Source organism: Phalacrocorax carbo, chromosome 3 (genome assembly GCF_963921805.1).
Source record: "Phalacrocorax carbo chromosome 3, bPhaCar2.1, whole genome shotgun sequence".
Classification (NCBI taxonomy): domain Eukaryota; kingdom Metazoa; phylum Chordata; class Aves; order Suliformes; family Phalacrocoracidae; genus Phalacrocorax; species Phalacrocorax carbo.
In genome coordinates this window covers 52,954,012-52,972,014 of record NC_087515.1, presented here as the reverse complement: position 1 = coordinate 52,972,014, position 18,003 = coordinate 52,954,012, and the positions used below count along the sequence as shown (strand labels likewise).

The 18,003-nt window shown below is 35.1% G+C and overlaps 1 protein-coding gene across 9 annotated transcripts in view; it reads left to right on the top strand.

The window, feature by feature from the left end:
- Window positions 1–17,720, top strand: part of QKI (QKI, KH domain containing RNA binding) — a 160,098-nt gene extending 142,378 nt beyond the window's left edge. For 2 of the 9 annotated variants that reach the window (XR_010372140.1, XR_010372141.1), the window contains 4 exons: window positions 4,471–4,558; window positions 6,841–7,137; window positions 9,066–9,905; window positions 14,552–17,720. Coding sequence is in view for 6 of the 9 variants with exons in the window: in XM_064446932.1 (XP_064303002.1) it covers window positions 4,471–4,558; window positions 6,841–7,137; window positions 9,831–9,905; window positions 14,552–14,568 (477 nt within the window). In the remaining 3 variants the exon portion in view is untranslated. Of the gene's footprint in view, window positions 1–4,470; window positions 4,559–6,840; window positions 7,138–9,065; window positions 13,996–14,551 lie in introns of those variants that run through there. The other 7 variants (XM_064446934.1, XM_064446937.1, XM_064446932.1 and 4 more) reach the window with 5 other exon arrangements.
- Window positions 17,721–18,003: the final 283 nt, after the last annotated feature.

Sequence of the window (18,003 nt, the reverse complement as noted above, 5' to 3'; positions counted from 1 at the left end):
CTTTACTGTAACTTATTATAGGCTTCTCAGAGTTGTCTGTACACAGTCTACCTGTCACCTCTGAAGACTGTCGTCATCTTCTGAAGTCTTCATTGACATAGCACAGTGAATGCACTTCCATTCAGAGTCTGTATGTCTGTCTTTCACCTTGATACCGTATCTCTCGTGTGCGTTTGTTTTGTGTGTAAATAAGAAACCAAACTGTATGATGTGCTTAAGGGCACACTGTATGTGCATGAGAATCCGAGGCATTTAAGTGCCTAATAATAATTTCAGAAGCATTAGTTAAACAAAAGAAATCTCTGAGGATCTTGGGGTATCTGAGGTTGAAGTATAGCTTAGACGTTGATAATGAAAAGAAGTCATTAAAAAGATTAAATTGAGTGCTTTATCTGAGCTCCGTATTTCATGGCATGAAACAATCTCTTACTAACAGCAGTTTATTACATAACTGCATTCCTCTTTTAACAGACAGTATTGCCCAATGTAGGAGACGGAAGTGTGGTCTTAATTGGGCATCAGTATGGTCAGTGTTGTGTATTTCATTTGAATCTGTTTTATTCTGGGAAGTGTTCCCCAGAGGCTTCATGTAGGTGGCACTTGTAGTAATTACTAGCATTTTGAACCTTGTGACTATTAACCCTACTCTGACAAAGATAAGAAAACAAGTTACTTAAAATGATAGTCACTGGCATTTGGTCTCCTTCAGGTCTTTTTATTGCTAGCGCAAGTAGAGCTGAGCTGCTGTGAGGAGTACTGGCCGTGTATTCAAGAAACAGTAACCGCTGTTGTCTGTGCACAGTTGGCTTTGTTAGGATTTACTGCTTGCATCTCTTCAGTATTTGTATTCAGTGAGCGGTTGCAAGTGCTTACATTTAAAGAATTATGTTTCAAGATACCATTTAAGGTTTTTTCTTAATCTGCATGTTATACTGTACATGAGAAATACAAGGAAATCACTAGAGATTTAAGAGGATGAGAGGTTTGAGTCAATCACTTGAGCTTCAATTTAGTAATGCAAATCTGGCTTTAAGTGACCTTATTGATGTTTGCTCAAAGTAGCTTCCTCTTGGTACAAATGACTGAGCTTTGTTGTAGCTATTGTACAGGTAATGTACTGTCCCTTTAGAGATTGCCTTTGTATCCCTGCTGCAACTTCTCTGTGCTTTAACAGAGAGTGCCTGCAGAAATGCCTGGAGCTAAGATAGATTGCATCTGTCAGCAAGGAAGAGAAGAGGGTAGGGCAGGCAAAAACATGCGCCTATTCCTCTGTCCCAGCTCTTGGAAATTTGAGGGTTGGCTACTGGTAAATGATGTTCAGGCGGAGAGCTTGATACCAGAGAATGAAGGACATGACAGCGTATCTGGAAGGATTCTGACCACTTCTGTGACTCATGCCTCGGCGGGAGTTTAGTGTGTGAGGGGGCAGCACCCATGTCTCGAGGAGGTAGTATTGTATAATAAACAGTGCCATCTTCTGGGAGGAGACGGAATGATGCCTTTGTGGTCAGCATCAAAGATGTTTTTAAAGTGGGTGGGTTTTTTTTGTTTGTGTTCGATTTTTTCTATCTAATAAATGCTTTGAAAGAACAAAATAACAAAATACCAGAAGTTGACAGACAATGCTAATGTCTAGTAATGCACGTCCACATCTGTGAATTATCACTGATACAGTCTTTAAGGAAAAGTTTTAAACTGTTTTGGAGTCTGTTTAGAAGAACAAAGGTTTATCAATTGCTGAGCTGTACTCCAAAGAAGTAAATCTCAAAAATAAAAGTTAAGGACTTGGTCTGCTTTGTATGCTGAAGGCCATTATTATTTTTGTAAACATAATTTGTAAAACCTAGATAATTGCAACATCTTTTCTCATAGGAAGCATAGTGACCTATAGGAAAATGTTAAAGATCGAAAATAAGAATGATTACTTTGTCTTTTATTGCTTTAGAGTTGTTATAACTCCTTTTGGGGATGTCAGAAGGGAAAAATGTTTTCTGTCTTAAAATTATTATCCTATAAATAATTATATTTGGGAAATATTCACTGTGGTGCAGATCAGGGATTAGTGTTACTTAAATTATCCTAGCAAGTGGAATGTAGATTCAGCATTTACTGAGACTCATTAATGGTGTCAGATCAATCACCTGAACTCTTTATTTGGAGGAAGCGAGCAATTTTAGTAACATTAATGGAACTATATGGGAGATGAAGCTGACATTGTGAGGAGGTTTTTTTTTGTTGCACGCTTTCAAATAAATAAATAAAGGAACCCAAGCAAAAAGCCAATAACAAAGTGTAACCATTATGGAGGGAGGGGAAAAGAGGAATCAGTGTGTTAAAAAATCTTTATTGCTAAAATAAATCAGTTAAGGTATATGCAGAATTGCAATAATTTCTAAGCTCTGGACAGGCAGATAGACTTGGGTTTGTTTTTATTGCATCATGATTGTCTAGGTAATTTACCAGAAAAGATGCAATGGAATAATAGTTTCTTAAGAAAAAAAACTACTTTCACATGTAAATTCTAAGTCTATTTTGAGTACATCATACTAAGCATGCTATAATTGGTACATTCCAGATAGTCTCATTTTAATGACTATGGTGTCTGAGGTTTCTGGGTAGTACAGTACTTAACTCTACAATTAATTTGTAGTTAAAATGGTAATTGAATGTGTATTTACTTTTTCGATATTAGTGTTAGCTTGGTCCGTCACACAGTACTTAATATATTAAGAAACTGTCTAACTTTCAGTGTATTCTGAATGTTTAACAACAACATAAATTGTTACTGTGTGTAATCTTTGTGTTTATGCAAGTCCTCAGTATTTCAGTTAGGACTTTCATTTCTGACATCTGAAAGTAATTTAGTGCTGACCCATTTTACCATGTTGATTTTAAATTGTTGATAAAAATCAGATGTTAAAATTTCCCATTTCAAGGAGTGGTGGTCCTTAGGCATACCTCACACTAAGTACTGTATTTACTTACATACAATTCTAAAACTTTTTTGTCTTGTAATTTAGTAAATTATTTCTCTGTAGTTTGGTAGTAAAGTATGTATAACAATACTTTGCTGCAAACTAGCCTGTAAAAATATTTCCCTATACATTTGGAACACTGTGTAGATAAACCTATTAACTATTAACTAGTTTGAGATTGTTTGACCAGTGCAGTGCTGTAAAGGAGACAAAGTTATTTAATATAATTTTATTATTATTAGTGGTGGTGATTGCTATTCTTTGTGGCTTTTAATTCTGGTTTTGGTTTTTTTCAATCACTCACGTTCTTGAAAGTCCAAGTTCAAACCATCTGTAAGAGTTGTAGTTTAAGACAGGTGAACAACTTTCTCTGGCATCAGACTGTAAGATTTTCAGAGTGGATGGCACAGTATATCATTATCCAGGTTCCCATTAACTTGGAAAATGCTGCTCCAAATAGCTGGAAAACACTGTGCGAATAGACAAGATAAGTAAAAATATAAGAAATCCTGTTTAGCAAAGGAGGAATGCAATGCAGCTGACACTGAAGCTGCCCTCTTTTCCGTCTGACTGAGAATTTCAGCACTGGCATTCAATACAAGAAGCAAGGCGGTAACTTAACATTAAAGTACTGACAATCTCTCTTGGGTTTCCTATATCATAATCTTGTTTGCCAGTTGATAGGATGTAGACCAAGCAAATGGTAGTATTTCTGAAAAGACAGATCACAAAATGTCTGGTCTTAGAACTGAAATTGTACTAATTAGAAATATTTTTGTTAGTAACTGAGAGTGAACTTTTTTTTACTGATACTGTAATATTTATGCAAGCTGCAGGATACCAATGGAGTAGGTAACTTCAGGGAAATAATTTATATTGAAGCAAAACCAAGAACAACGTATACTGTGTAAACAGTAGTTATATCCTAATCAGAATACATCTACATGTGCCAGAATTATGAATTCTGCCATACAGCAGTAGTTTGTCCTGTTTGGAAAGCTACTCAAAGTTTGAGTTTGTTAATTTTTTGTTTGCCACCACCCCACCCCCCAAAGTACTCAGTATCAACCACAGTGGAGCAAGTTACAATAAATTGAAGCTGCTTAAAATTTGTGGTGTCTATTCTTCCTCTAGCCCAATAATACAATTTTTTTTTTTAAGATCCCTTTGGGAGTACATAAAAATGTTACTAAAATGTAAGAAAAATTGTTCAAACAATTTCTATTAAATAGAACTTACACTTATACCACAAATTATAAAAATAGGGTTGAGCCTTTTTCAAAACCCTTAAGATATTTATCAACACTGTGTCATGATAAAGAACAGGTAACTTGCACTTAATTTTAGGGAAAAGTTGGCAAAGCGTACTGGTGTGACTAATTGTAAGCAGGTATTTAGCTTGGTTAAACTTGAGTGCATTTTATTCTAGGTCCCTTAGATCATGTGCACTAACGAGCTAATAAGCCTTACCTTCTTCCCATCTTTTCACACACAGGCAGAAGGAGAAGACAGCCTTAAAAAGATGCAGCTGATGGAGCTTGCAATTCTGAATGGCACCTACAGAGATGCCAACATCAAATCACGTAAGCATGTCATGAACTCAAGGGACAATGCTGTATTTCCGTTTGCAGGTTTTGATTCCTAAAGCTACTTTTTGGCAAAAGTATGGTAGCAACTGTGTTGGAGAATGGAAGGCAGTAAAAAAACAGCAGAACAGTAGGTAACCATTGCAGAAGATCATCTGGAGATAAGTTAGGTCAGATTTGGCGTTTTTTTATTTGGGCTCTCCCCACCCTGCCCTGTCTTTTTTTAAACAGCATGTCTGGGTTGAACTATTTACAAATACGTAGTTTTAAAAAATTCAACCCTTAAGCCATATTTTTCTATTTTACAATAATTTTTTCCCTTAATACCTATGAAGGACAATGGACTCCTTTTCAATTTTATTTTTAGAGATTTAATCTGAAAACATTACAGATGTTCAGGATACTGTGAATACATTTTTCTGTATTATGCTCCTTCCTTTCATCTTGCTTGCATGTGTCCCCCCAATGTTACGTTTTTCCAACAATTCATCAACTGATTTCACAGCTGAGTTCACAGGGATCAGTGATGTAATGAGCCATTTTTATTTCTTCCATTACATTTGTGTGAGAATGCTTTTGTAAACGCATGTATGCACAGGTTTACGCTTGAAAATTAATTACATACACCTACTAATGAGAGCATACACCTTTTATGTGTGATACAAATTATTTTCTGTGGTTGAAAAGCTAATTTCTGCTCCTGAAAATGTAGTTGCTGATACTATTCCAAAGTAAATTTTTGCTGTAGCTGTGATACAGATGTCAGATGTGAGCAGACTTAAATCAGCCTTTTCACTAAGGGCCTACTGATATTTGCAAATTTGTTTCTCCACACAGTTACCATATCAGGGTTGAATATGTCTAAAGGTTGGAATGCAGTTAGGTCAATTTGAGAGTGCTTACACCAGTGTAATTATTCTGATTTGAAAAGAGACATAAGCAAGGGCTTTTACTACTACAATGGTAGTGGTAAATCTTTCAGCCCTAATGAACACTGTAATATTTAAAGCTAGATCAGTTTAAAATATATTTTAGTCTTTAATTTATTGCAAATTTATGAGTAAAATAGCTTTCAGATTAGCTTAAATTGATGCAAAATGTTGCATAGAAGCCTTCATATTAATTTGAACGATTTCTTTGTCTGATCGGTTCCCATTGGTCTGTTTAAAGTGGAAAGGTGGATTAATTTTTTATATTTTTTACTAGAGATTTCCTCACTAATATTAACTTTTTGATAATAAGACAGTTTCACTGCTTGTGTTTTGATTTTACTGAAAACTTGAAGATGTAGAAGCAATACTGGTTTATTTCCATTTAAGAAAGGCAATGAAAATGTTTGAGGGTTTTTTAATTATACATTAAGCTGGACACTTTTGTTTAAAAAAATATTTTTTTAAAAAACAAGTCTAAAGTCTGAAATGCTTCCCCCACATTTCTTTTCAGACCACCTGTAAGTTAATTAAATCAACGTAGATCAACAGCAGTGCATAGAAATCTATTAAGTTATAACCTTTTAAGATTGATACCAGCTGATACGTTAGTGTTTAAGAAGTTGTTCCTCTTGTGTGACAAGAGGCTTCAAACAACACTTAATGAAATGCACTAACACCATTAAAAAAAAAAAAGGCCCTCTTATTTAACTTAAGCAAGGTGATAGTGAACTTCTGATACAAAGGAAGTATTTTATATTGGGGAATTTGATATGGAAATCACTTTTGAGTCTGTTTTATTCATGCTAGAGTAGGAGAGGAGATGTGTTGTGTTTCTAGGTCATCTTTAACTTCACTGATCCTGGAAACTAGAGTTGTGTATATATTTAAATACGGTTTTAAGTAGTATAAAAACCATAGACTCATATGGCAGCTCTGCATAACTGAGTATCTGTGGACTCTGTAGTTGCACTGAATTTTGTACTCTGTATTTGATTATGACAGTATTTTCCTTGTATCTCCTGCATGCATCTCAGTCTCATGCAGTCTTGATAGCGTAAATGAAGAAATGTGGTCTAAATGGAGCTTTTGTGCTGTGTAACCTGTTTGAGAAATCTACCTCACTGTTTTACAATGGCTTTTTTATTTTGCATGTTCATACTTAATCACACTGGAAAATGGAAAGCTGTTTGCATTTGAATGGTGTGCTTTGGCACTGTGTGATCAGCGCATGTACTAATGATTTCCTTTTATTTTTCTTCTTTCCTACTTTCCCCCTTTTTTCCCATTCTTTCCACGTTTTGTACTGCTATCTCCATACTTTCCTCTGAATTTCTTTGCTTACTGTAGCAGCCCTTGCCTTTTCTCTTGCAGCAACAGCCCAGGCTCCAAGGATTATTACTGGGCCTGCGCCTGTTCTCCCACCAGCTGCCCTGCGTACTCCTACGCCAGCTGGCCCTACCATAATGCCTTTGATCAGACAAATACAAACCGCTGTCATGCCAAATGGAACTCCTCATCCCACCGCTGCAATAGTTCCACCTGGACCCGAAGCTGGTTTAATTTACACACCATATGAATACCCCTACACGCTGGCACCAGCTACATCAATCCTTGAGTATCCTATTGAACCTAGTGGTGTATTAGGTAAGATCTTTGTACGTGGATGACTGGAGAAATATATTGCTTATGCTTTTGTGATACTTGAAAGGGTAGAGGTCATGGGGCTCAAAGAAAATACTTGAAGCAATAAACTGCTCAAATGGTGTAACTCTTAAAGATTTTACATGTTTTGCATTATTAAATATGTGTTCAGTATATTAATAAGATTACTGAAAAGAAAATCTTAATGTTTGTATGACACTAGGCGGTGGGTACATAGGCAAGGGAAAAATAAAAACACACCAAAAAACCCCACCAACAATCAAAAAACCAAATAGAAGTTGACATCTATGATATATCATATGGGCTCTCATAAACACCAGATTTCTTTGTGCTCTCTTCAGCATAATTTCCAGTAATCTTTGGAAGAGAGAACTTCCTATTTTGATATACCTTTTTAGTAGCAAAACTGGAAAGAATGGAAAGGTCTTTTTTCCATTTGTGGGAGTTTTTGCTTATTTATTTAGTACATAACTGAAATCTCTCCTCAGTGTCAGAAAGCTTTAAATTATGTAAACAGAAAATAATTTCAGTGAATGCATATAAAGCAAACTAAGTTCTGACCAAAGGATGATACAATTAGCAACTTTACTAATGGCTTTATTTAAATATAGATTGGGTTGAAATGTCCATCATTCCTAATATTTCAAACTATTGACTTGCTCTGTAAAGTCAAGAATGATAAAGCAGCCATGACAATTCAGTTAACTGGTCAATATGGAACAAGCAGTTTCAATAGTTTCTTCCTTCCCTACCCTCTACAGAATCTAAATAATCTTTTCTCTTCAGCTTGTTGTGAATTGCATATGACCTTGGTGCTGCATAATGTTGATTTTATAGGACTTTGATCTCAGTTTGTTCAGTGGCAGTTATTGATTTACAAAAATTCTAAATATCTCTAATGAACACTGCACAATAAGGTTCAAAGTCAATATTTTGGTGAAAGTATTGCAAAAAAAAAATCAGTGTTTCACTTACATGACAAATACTTGTTGAGTTATCTGTATGTGTGCGTGCTCCCACGTTACATTTTATACAGTGGAAAAGAAAATGTATTTCAGACTTCAGCCTTTCAGGATTAATGAATCAATACTAAAAATTGTCGTAGGACAAAAGTATGCAGTAGGGTCTGTCTTTGAGCAGCTTATAGTTAGTGTCTGTTACCCCATAGCCAGAACTCCATGAGCATATGAAAATTTCATCATTTATTAATTTCCCACAAACATGTAAATGCTCTCCCCAGCTCCTCCACCCCCAATCTGCGACTTCACTGGCAGTATGTCCTGGGGTAAAGCGGCAGTTACCTGCGTCGTCGCAGTAGCTATCAGTTGCTGGTTAGTGGCAAACCCCTCTCCTGAATTCAGTTAATAGCAAGTAGGGAAATACACCACTCCGTAGTAATAATTTAGTACGATGCAGGGAACTTTGATTTCTCGAAGGACTTCCTATAAAGAGAGAGGAGGGGAAACTTACTCCTGAAATGGCATCTGAAACCATTGCATACTGTTGGGCTTAGCTGTGAGAGCACAGGGGTATTGCCCAAAACAGATCTCAACAAATAATCTTATTTAAAAAAGAAAAAGGGAGTGGAAAAAAAAAAAAAAGCCACACACCCTCACTTAGGTAGCATAGAATCAATAGCTCTTAATACATCTGCTTTGTTATCTGAGCCATTGTACAGTGTCAGTTGAATTAAATTAGTTTTTCATTAAGTTTTATTTCATAATACGCTCATTCTCATCAATACTATGCTATATTTTGTCCGTTTTTGTGGTGGACCTTTAAAATGTCTTAAAATAATTCTGTTAAAAATGGCAGAGAAATGCACCCCTGTTAGTATTTTTGGGGTTATTGGTGTTGGGATCAAATTTTAGTTGGTGACTAACTTTTAATTCCCTTCCTTTTATCTTCAGGTATGGCTTTCCCAACGAAAGGCTAAGAATTCAAGAACGGTCTTAACTGATCCTTCATCAGATCTGAATTTTAACAAATGCTTAGTTTCAGCAGCCTTTGAAAAAAGCTTGGCCTAGCAGTCAGTGACTTACTTGCACTTTTTTGCACATAGATTTAAAATGAAATAGTGCTATTAATTTGGATTAGCTCCTATTATTACAGAGTAGCTGTAATTTATGAGTGTATAGTGGTATACTGACTGCTAAGTGTTCTATATAGTGTTTGCTTTACTAATCACCTAATTCATTGCAGTTCATACTTATTGACTTAAAGTTTAAAATCACAATCTGTAGGCTTGAAGAATTGCTTTAAAACTTTTTTTTGTGGTAGAACTGGAAGTGATCTTAAGGTTAGCAAATAATCGTCAGTATTAAAAGATGGCATTATTTAAAATAGTCCTGCTGCAAGAAAGGCACTTCAGTGAATATGTGACTAGTAAAGCTTAAATGTGCTTGGGTCTAATAGATTTCATGAAATACTGTAATTTTGGGATTGTAAATGAATAGATTAAACAGGTTAAGGCCAGGATGTTTAAAATAAATGCAATATTAATCTGCACAGATAAACTTCTTTTTAAGATTTGAAACTACTGTGCCTTAACTTGTTGCTTTTCTTAAAATGAACTTTTGTAGTTAATGATCATTTAAATCCATTTTGATAAACCTGCTGTTAATGTTTTCTTTGAATGTTTTCTAACTTTGTCTTGGTAATTGCAATTTAACTAGGTGCGGTGGCTACTAAAGTTCGAAGGCACGATATGCGTGTCCATCCTTACCAAAGGATTGTGACCGCAGACCGAGGTTAGTTTAGTTCTGCAGTTCTTGTTTGTAAGAAGTGCTTTGAGTGTACATGAGATTTGCAACACCACAGCTGGTTAACCAAATACCATATTTCGACCCATTCATTTTTTCCTCAAAAATCTGAATAGTTAATATTTTAGAGCTTTGGGAATACTTGCAGTTTTAAAAACATTTTGTAAATCTTGGCTTTCCCAGCTCAGTTAAATACATAACCTTCGTGATCTATTTTATATAAGGGCTATAACTGATTCCCTTTTAAAAACTATTTAAAGCTCCATCTGCATCAGAAAACACTATGAATTCAGTGCTGCAATAATTGATTTGGTTGTGTTCCCCCCCTTGCCTCCCCCCAATTTGTTCTTTTAATTGGTGTGGAAATATCAGATTGGTGTTGCAAAATAAAATGAATGGATGGTTGCTTAATGAGAAAGAAGTAAAGGAATAAATGCCTCCTGTCTGTGTCTGGAGAAATCTGAAGATTTAGATTCCTTTTTTTCCAATAAACTTTTGAGCCACTGTACTGTATATTATAAGGAGGATGCATGTTCTCAGATACCTGACTGAATTCAGAAAGGTAAGGGCTGTGAAGATAATACTTCAAAAGTTGTTTGAGTTTGAATTACTAAGGCTGGGGGAAGGGAGGGTGTTTTGGTTTTTTGCCAAAATCTATTTCTTGGTATTTGCCTTTTGCTGCTAAAATGTGTACCCTGAAGGAGAAGCAACTTTTGAAGTCCTGTTGGTGAGATGACATCCAATATTTGGGCATCTCTCTTTAACCCTTGAATGGAACATAAATCTTCATTTTTCTCCTGTTCCTCAAGTGTAATGCCTTTGGACCCCTGAATGAAGTATTTAAGCTTATTGAGAAAAGTGATATTTTCGGTTTATTGACATTGGCTAGGAAGCAATGTGTGGGCTGAATTCTTATCCCATCCCTGCTGCTGACTCACTCTGGGTTTCGGCAAGTCATTTAATCTCTCTGTGTATGTTTTCCCATCTGTAAAATAAGGATAATAATACTTCCCTACCTCACAGGGGTGTTGTGGGGGTTCTTGTTTTGTACAGGGCTTTGAGGATACAAAGCATTATGTGCCAAGTATTATTATTCTGCTCTCATCAAAATCAGTGTTGTGCAGGCTTCCATGATATTGTAATATTCAAAAGTCAAATTCAGGTGGCAGATCTGACATCTTCTAGCATTGTCTACACTTCACTTCTCACAACCTCCCATAGATTAACTACAAGAAACAATACAGATTTCAGTCAATACGGTAAAAATGGCCCTCCTGGATATGCTGTGTTTATGTAATGCTTTTATCTTCCGTCTGTAAGGATCTTATGCTTTACAGAAAGTGTAAAGCTGATAACAAGACACTACTTAAGTTTTCAAGAAGATTGCTTCTTTTACATCACCGCACACTATTTACAGTCCATTGGCTTGTTCTCATTTCTTGAGAACTCTTCAGTGGGCAACAAAATGAGGTTATAGCCCATGTTTACAAAAAAAAAAAAAAAGAAAAGAAGGGAAAAAAGGTTTTAATCTTTTTACTATTCCCGTCTCTGTCAAGAGTAATGAGTGGTCAGGATTTGGTTCATTGAAAGTTTGACAGGATGTGGCAAAAATCAGTTTTTGCTAATGGTCTTTCCTGATCTGCAGTGGTAGTTTCAGGTGACAGGTGAGACTACCTTTTTGTTTAATTAGATATTTGCCTGAGACAACTAGGAAATACACTGATAAAGCATAGGAGGTGGAGGGTGGCAGGAATACCAATTTGTAGTTTAAGTTCATCATTGTAGTGTTTCATCTGGCTCACGTGTAAGTAATTGAAATTAATAATTGGTATAATTTCACCTTCTTTTAAAATAGTGCCACTTTCTGATAATTCAGTGTTCGTATCTAGCCATATTGAAAGCCCACTGTCTTAAGTAAATAAATAAATACACATGGCTTATCTCCTGCGGAATAAGTTATGCATACCTCTCTTTTGGCATGAAAACCATGCTGATATTTCAGGAGAATGTTATTTTAAAGTCTTACCTAAATAATCCCAGTGTGTTTTAAGAAACTTACACAGAGTTCATTTTACAACTGTACTTCATTGTATTTTGAATTTGAAATCCTAGATTATCACTGCACATATTTAAATTTCACAAAAGGTTTTGAAGAGAACTTTGTTCAGCAATAAAAGTTCCTTTTAATGTGTTAATATTATGTTATAGAATTAAAATATTGTCAGTATTTACCATATTCACCTTTGGTTGTTCTGTCACCAATACAATTCTGTAGCTATAGCCGTGAAAAACAATGTCAGCAAACCGAAAGGCTTTTTTTTCTAATGCAGAAGCTTTCTTTTATATAGTTAAATGTCACTAAATCTATATTTGCATTCATTGGGTCTAAAGTTTTTTAAAAATTCTAAAATCAACTTTCAGATGTCTTTTAGTACTACTGCATTCACTTTTTAAGTAAGTTTTTATTCTTTGCATAGTATTTTTTTTTTAGAAATAAGCACTGCATTTAAAGCAAGAATCCCCAAATGTGTAAATGTTTTACTCTTACAACTAAGCATTTAGAATTGGTGAAGGGTTAAAAAATATAGCTCATTTTAACTCCGAATAAAACCCCAGTTTATAAATATTACAAAAATGAATTTGATGCATATAACAGAGAGACTGACTGATTTAATTGTAATAAACTGTAAATGGTGTTGCACAGTTGACAAACCTGTGTGTACTGTAGAAGGCCAGAGACTTGGCAGAGGACGTATCACAGGTGTACTGGCATTTTTTAAAGGTAGCTTGCTTTGATTATAAACTCCACAAGAAATATTAATGCTGAGAATTTTCTTGAATGTTTTATCCAAACCAACTGTCATATAATTTATGTATAAATTTTAATACCATTTAATCAAAATTGTAATCAGTATCAAAATGCTTTAAGAGTCTGTGTTTCTAGTATACCTGTAAAGTGGTGAGATTGTGCCACATAAAATATTTATTTTTATTTTTGCTTATTTTTGGAACAGACATTTTAATTTAAACAAATCCCACTTAGCATGATTCTGAAAAAAATCAGGGAGCATGTGGTCTCATTTATGTTACAGTAGTACTTTTTTTGTAGTGTTATGAACTGTATCCTAAATGATAGGCCATTTTTATTATGTGAAAGTAAATCAGCCCACGAGAAAGATTGCTAAAACTATGCTATCTGTGAATATTACACCTACTGGACTTCATTTTATGTAATGGCACAAATCTGACTTTGCACTGAATACCTTTCTCACTTTCATCTCCTCTGCCTTAGTCAAAATGGCAACAGTACAAAAACTTTATCAACCTCAGAATTTATTAGCTATAATTAAGCTGTTGAACAAGTCTTAAAAATATATATTAAAAAAAAATCAGACTACTGTTAAGTGGACCAAGTTTGGTGAAGGAGAATGTGAGAGAATGATTAAAGAAGGAACAGCTCAAGAACATTGGGAATGATAACTTTCCACTTGAGAACTTTTTTATGTTTTACTGTAATTTGTTTGTGTTTAGGGGTTTTATTTTTTCTTTTGTTTTGTGTTTTTGGGATTTTTTGGGGGTTGGTTTTTTGTTTCTTTTTTGTTTTGTTTTGTTTTTTTGCAAAAGAAAATAGTATTTACAGGTGGCTTCTTTTAAAATATAAAAATATAAAGCAGGAATGTATATGAAATGTCAGATTTTATTGTATTTGCAGAGTATTAGCTTTGAAAATGAATAAAGAGAGCTGTTTGTAGTTTTAAAATGCCTTATTAGTACCAATTAGATATTTTCTCTATTTTTTGATGTACTTAGAGCTTTTTAAGTATAGACTTTAAAATGGCAGGACTTCTACAGTGTTTACATGCAAGTGCATTTTATAAGTGTCCTATATGTGTAAAATAGTATTTTGAACAGGAAAATGCTGGCTCAAGTAGCAGGCTGAGCGTTTTCCTGGTTCCCACGATGATGCCTATGTTGCTAGACTACAGTTTAGTATTGCTTTGTATCATGAGGCCAAGAAATTCCATGTTGTTTGTAAATAGAATAAATGAAAGGCAATAAAAAATTTATTGAACAAAAACCCTTTGTTTGGCCCATAGTTTGTTGAACCAAATTGTTTCTCTAAGTCCAGAATTCTTTAGATGACTCCATTCTTTTAACAACCAGTTATTAATAATCACATCCATCATTAATAGTTGCTTTAATGCTTGCACCTGGGGAGGTACTAATGCTTAATAGCAGTCAGATACTGATGCTGTGCACTGACTGTTGTTCCAGAAATCTTCTACCCAGTTCCAAAACTGTTCATTGTTTTTTTGTTTTCCAATTTCCTTCATCGACTGCTACTAACCATTAGTCGTTAGTTGTATTTTATCTCTATTTCTCCTGTTAACCGGTTTTGTGGGAGCGGGCTTCTCCTTCACGTGTCCAAATCATGATGGAGGGCTGTCATGATTTTATTGCATTCTGTAGATGGTGTCGATCAGTATGTCAGAATTAAACATGCTTGGTTTTGTTATTAGTTGTGATTAGTTTTCATGTTGTCATTAAGCCGTCACTAGCTGGAACTAATCTCTTCTCTATCTTTTCTTTCTTTTTTTTGTTTTGGTTTTTTTTTTTTGTTTCTAACCACCCAGCCGCCACCGGCAACTAACCTATGACCTTCTGACCTCTGAACTCTTCACCCAATGATGACCTGACCATGCCTGCCTGCTGATCAGTTAACTGGTAAACGCCTTTGCTTGCCTGTCTTCAGTGCAGCGAGCTGGGGCACTTGTCCGTTCGTCTTACCATCTAACAAAACAGACAAAGAAATTGTTGTCCTCCAACTCCGCTTTTTGTTGTTCTCCTGTTTGGGTGAAAGTGGTTCTAGAACCTGCACTGAATAGTAGTAAAGCAATAAGGTCCAACTCATCCCTCCGCACTGATCATCCTCTAGTGTCCTGCCCCAAGCGAACGGTAAGGAGGCCTCGCACGAGATGGAGACAGATGTCCCTTAACTACCCGATGACAGAGGCAGTTACTGTGAGAGACTTCTAGGAATATTTTTCTTCTCAAAAAAAAAAAAAAAAGTTAAAAAAAAAAAGTCAAAGCTCTCTCTGAATGTACTGTGTGATGATGCATCATGCATGAACCTTTGGTCAGGGATGTCATTGGGGAAGGGATTCCAAAAAGTATTCAAAATTTGATACGCTGTTTAGTCACTACCAGTGCCCTCGAAGGGCAGACGTTGCACCCTTTTTTCTATTGCCTCCCAAATTGGACGTTTTAAAGGAAAGTGTGCCATGAAATGCAGATTACGATGACTTTTCAGGACTACATTAATACAGAGAACAAACAGCAACACTATTAAAGCAAAATCTGAGTTTAAATTATTTTAACCATATTTTAATCTCCTCGGAAGATTACATGAGAACAAGGTACATGCATTATGTGTCACATTACTGGGCAAACTGTTCAAATATTTTTTTTAAACCTCCCTGTATAGAAAAAATTCATTAAGGATGTAAAAGCCATGCTTGCCTATTTGCTGTATACATGTAATGAAATTGTAGATAAAGTGTAGTGCATTGAAACAAAATGAACAAAAAAGTAGATACTTTTACTATACAAGGGTGCTGGTGCAGAAAAAAATTATATTTTTGGAAATGTAGCATTTTATACTTTCAAGTGTTATAAAAAAAGAAAAAAAGAACAAAGAAACCCTTTATTTCATTAAATGATTTTTTCTGGTGGTTGTCAAGAAACAAAAGACCAAAAGAGCCTTTTAGTCTTTCTTTTTTATTTTTTAAGTATTGGAATAAGTCTAAAGAAAAGGAAGTGCCTTATTTTCTTCATGGTCATTTAGTCAAATGTCTTGTATAATCAGCTTCTCCCTCAGACAAGTTACTGCATGCCACTCAGTCGCCCAGTATGTGAAAGAAGCTGTGAGGAAAGACAAATGATGAGTTGACCATATTAATTACCTGATTTTTGCCATACTAGTGTGATGTGACTTTGCCAAAATCTCATTACATAAAATATTTGCTAAGTTTTTGTCAAACCAGCCCATCATTACTTCAGCCACTCTACTTTTTAAATCATAGCAAATGCTGTACTAGTGCAATGTAAACCAAAGGGTTCTGTGATACAGACTGTCTCATGCTAAAATGAGACTATTAGCTGACAAATGTTTGTAGAGTTGGAAGTATGTCGTTTTTGTTCAGGGATGGAGAAGAGTTTCCTTGATTTTGGTTGGAATAAATATACATCAAATACAGTAGGCTTCGGCGTCAGCCAGAAAATTCATGTTCTGTGGATAACGAAATGAAAAGCGCTTAGCTAGTTTTCAGTTATAGTCTGAGCGTCTCCCTGGTTTTCACAAGCAGCTCCTGCAGTGGCAAACAGCATGCGAGTTATTTATTTTGCAGCTCTTCTTTGACTGTTGTTAGATCTTCCTGCTGGCTTTTCTTTGTAAGATAAGCAGGAGAGGGGCATCAGCTAATTGTTTAAGTCCAGCTACACTTTATATTTAACCTTTCTTTCCACATGGGATTCTTCTAGCTGGGCAATTGCAAGAGCTGAAGCTGCTGAACGCACAGTATTTAATTCTGAAAACATTTAGTATTACTTTGTGTGGGGCTCAGTACTAAACTTGGCAAATATCAGGTGATAACTTTATTCCCCTCTTGTCAACTTATTCTCCTCCTGCAAATCTTCACAGCTTCCAAATGAAAGGTCAATAGTAAGCTAAGAGGGCTTACATTTTTAAGCACCTGCATGGTGACCTCATCTAACATCTTGTCTCACCTGGAAATAATTATCAGTTTATTTACTATGCAATAGACATTCATCCTTTCGTATTCAGCTAGCTTTTTGTTTATCGTGCCACCGGCTTTGTCTTCCTGTTACACATACAGTTGTGTTGATTTTACTTACAGTATATGCTGTGCCATTTTGATTTTATTTTGGTTGGTTGGTTGAATAAACTTGCGACACTCGAACATTTGAAGAGAGATTTGCTAAAACAATACCAGTATTTGATCCAGTTTCATCTCAACTATGATAAAACCTGGACATTTTAGATGTTTATCAAAGGTCTTTTACTGGGCAGGGGGAGGGGGGAAGTGTATGAAATAGATGTGTGACATGTGAAAGTAACGTTTGCTCTGAACAAACTTCTGAAAACTTAGTTGACAAAATTTTGGATCAACTTAAAAAAAAAAAAGCATGACTTTTGAAATCTCTGAATGCCTTGGTTCTCAGTATTATCATTCTTTAATGACTTTTTCTTTATTAAAATACGTAGTTTTAAGACTTCTTTCTGACAGTATTATGTAATTTTTTTAGAGTGGGTAGATGGGAGTGTCGCTTGTATGTAACCGTACAGATGACATGTATTTGTCTATTCTTTATTATCTTAGTAGTTTCATGCTATGTATGTACCATAACCAACCTATTGCCTATGAGAAACATGTAAGATAATGTATTTACAGCCATTGTTACAAGTTTATAATGTATTTTTCTATCTTGTTTTATATGTATGTTATATAACATTCAAAAGAATTTTTTTCCTGATTGAGAAAAAAGGATACAAAATGCAAAACCCACAATTTTGATAACTGAAAAATTGCCAATTGTTTTGCAGTACTTTATTATATTGGAAGTGTTGTCTTTCTTGGGCTTTTAGTTAGCTACTGGATGAATACATTAGACATATTTGGGTTTTAGTTGGGTTTTTACATAGCTTGCATTTTAATTCTTTGGTTCTTTGCTGTTTCTATTAACCCATAGCATTATTTTAATAAATGTTATAATACCAACCTACTAACTCTGGACTATGTCTGTTTATTAACCATTACATGTTTAATTAAAATAAACAAATAAAGACGGAAGAATGTAAAGTCTTGAGTTACTGGACTAACCCTGAAGAACGTGACCACAGATAACACAACGTGACTTGTTTTTATGTTGTTTGTCGGCTGACATTCTGCACACTACTATTAAGTTGGCTTTGGTCATTCTGGCCTTTTACCTTGGGGAATAGGTGCCAGTAGAAATGGGAACAAAGTAGCATTTTTTTTTGAGGCATTCTTCTTGTAGAGTCTTG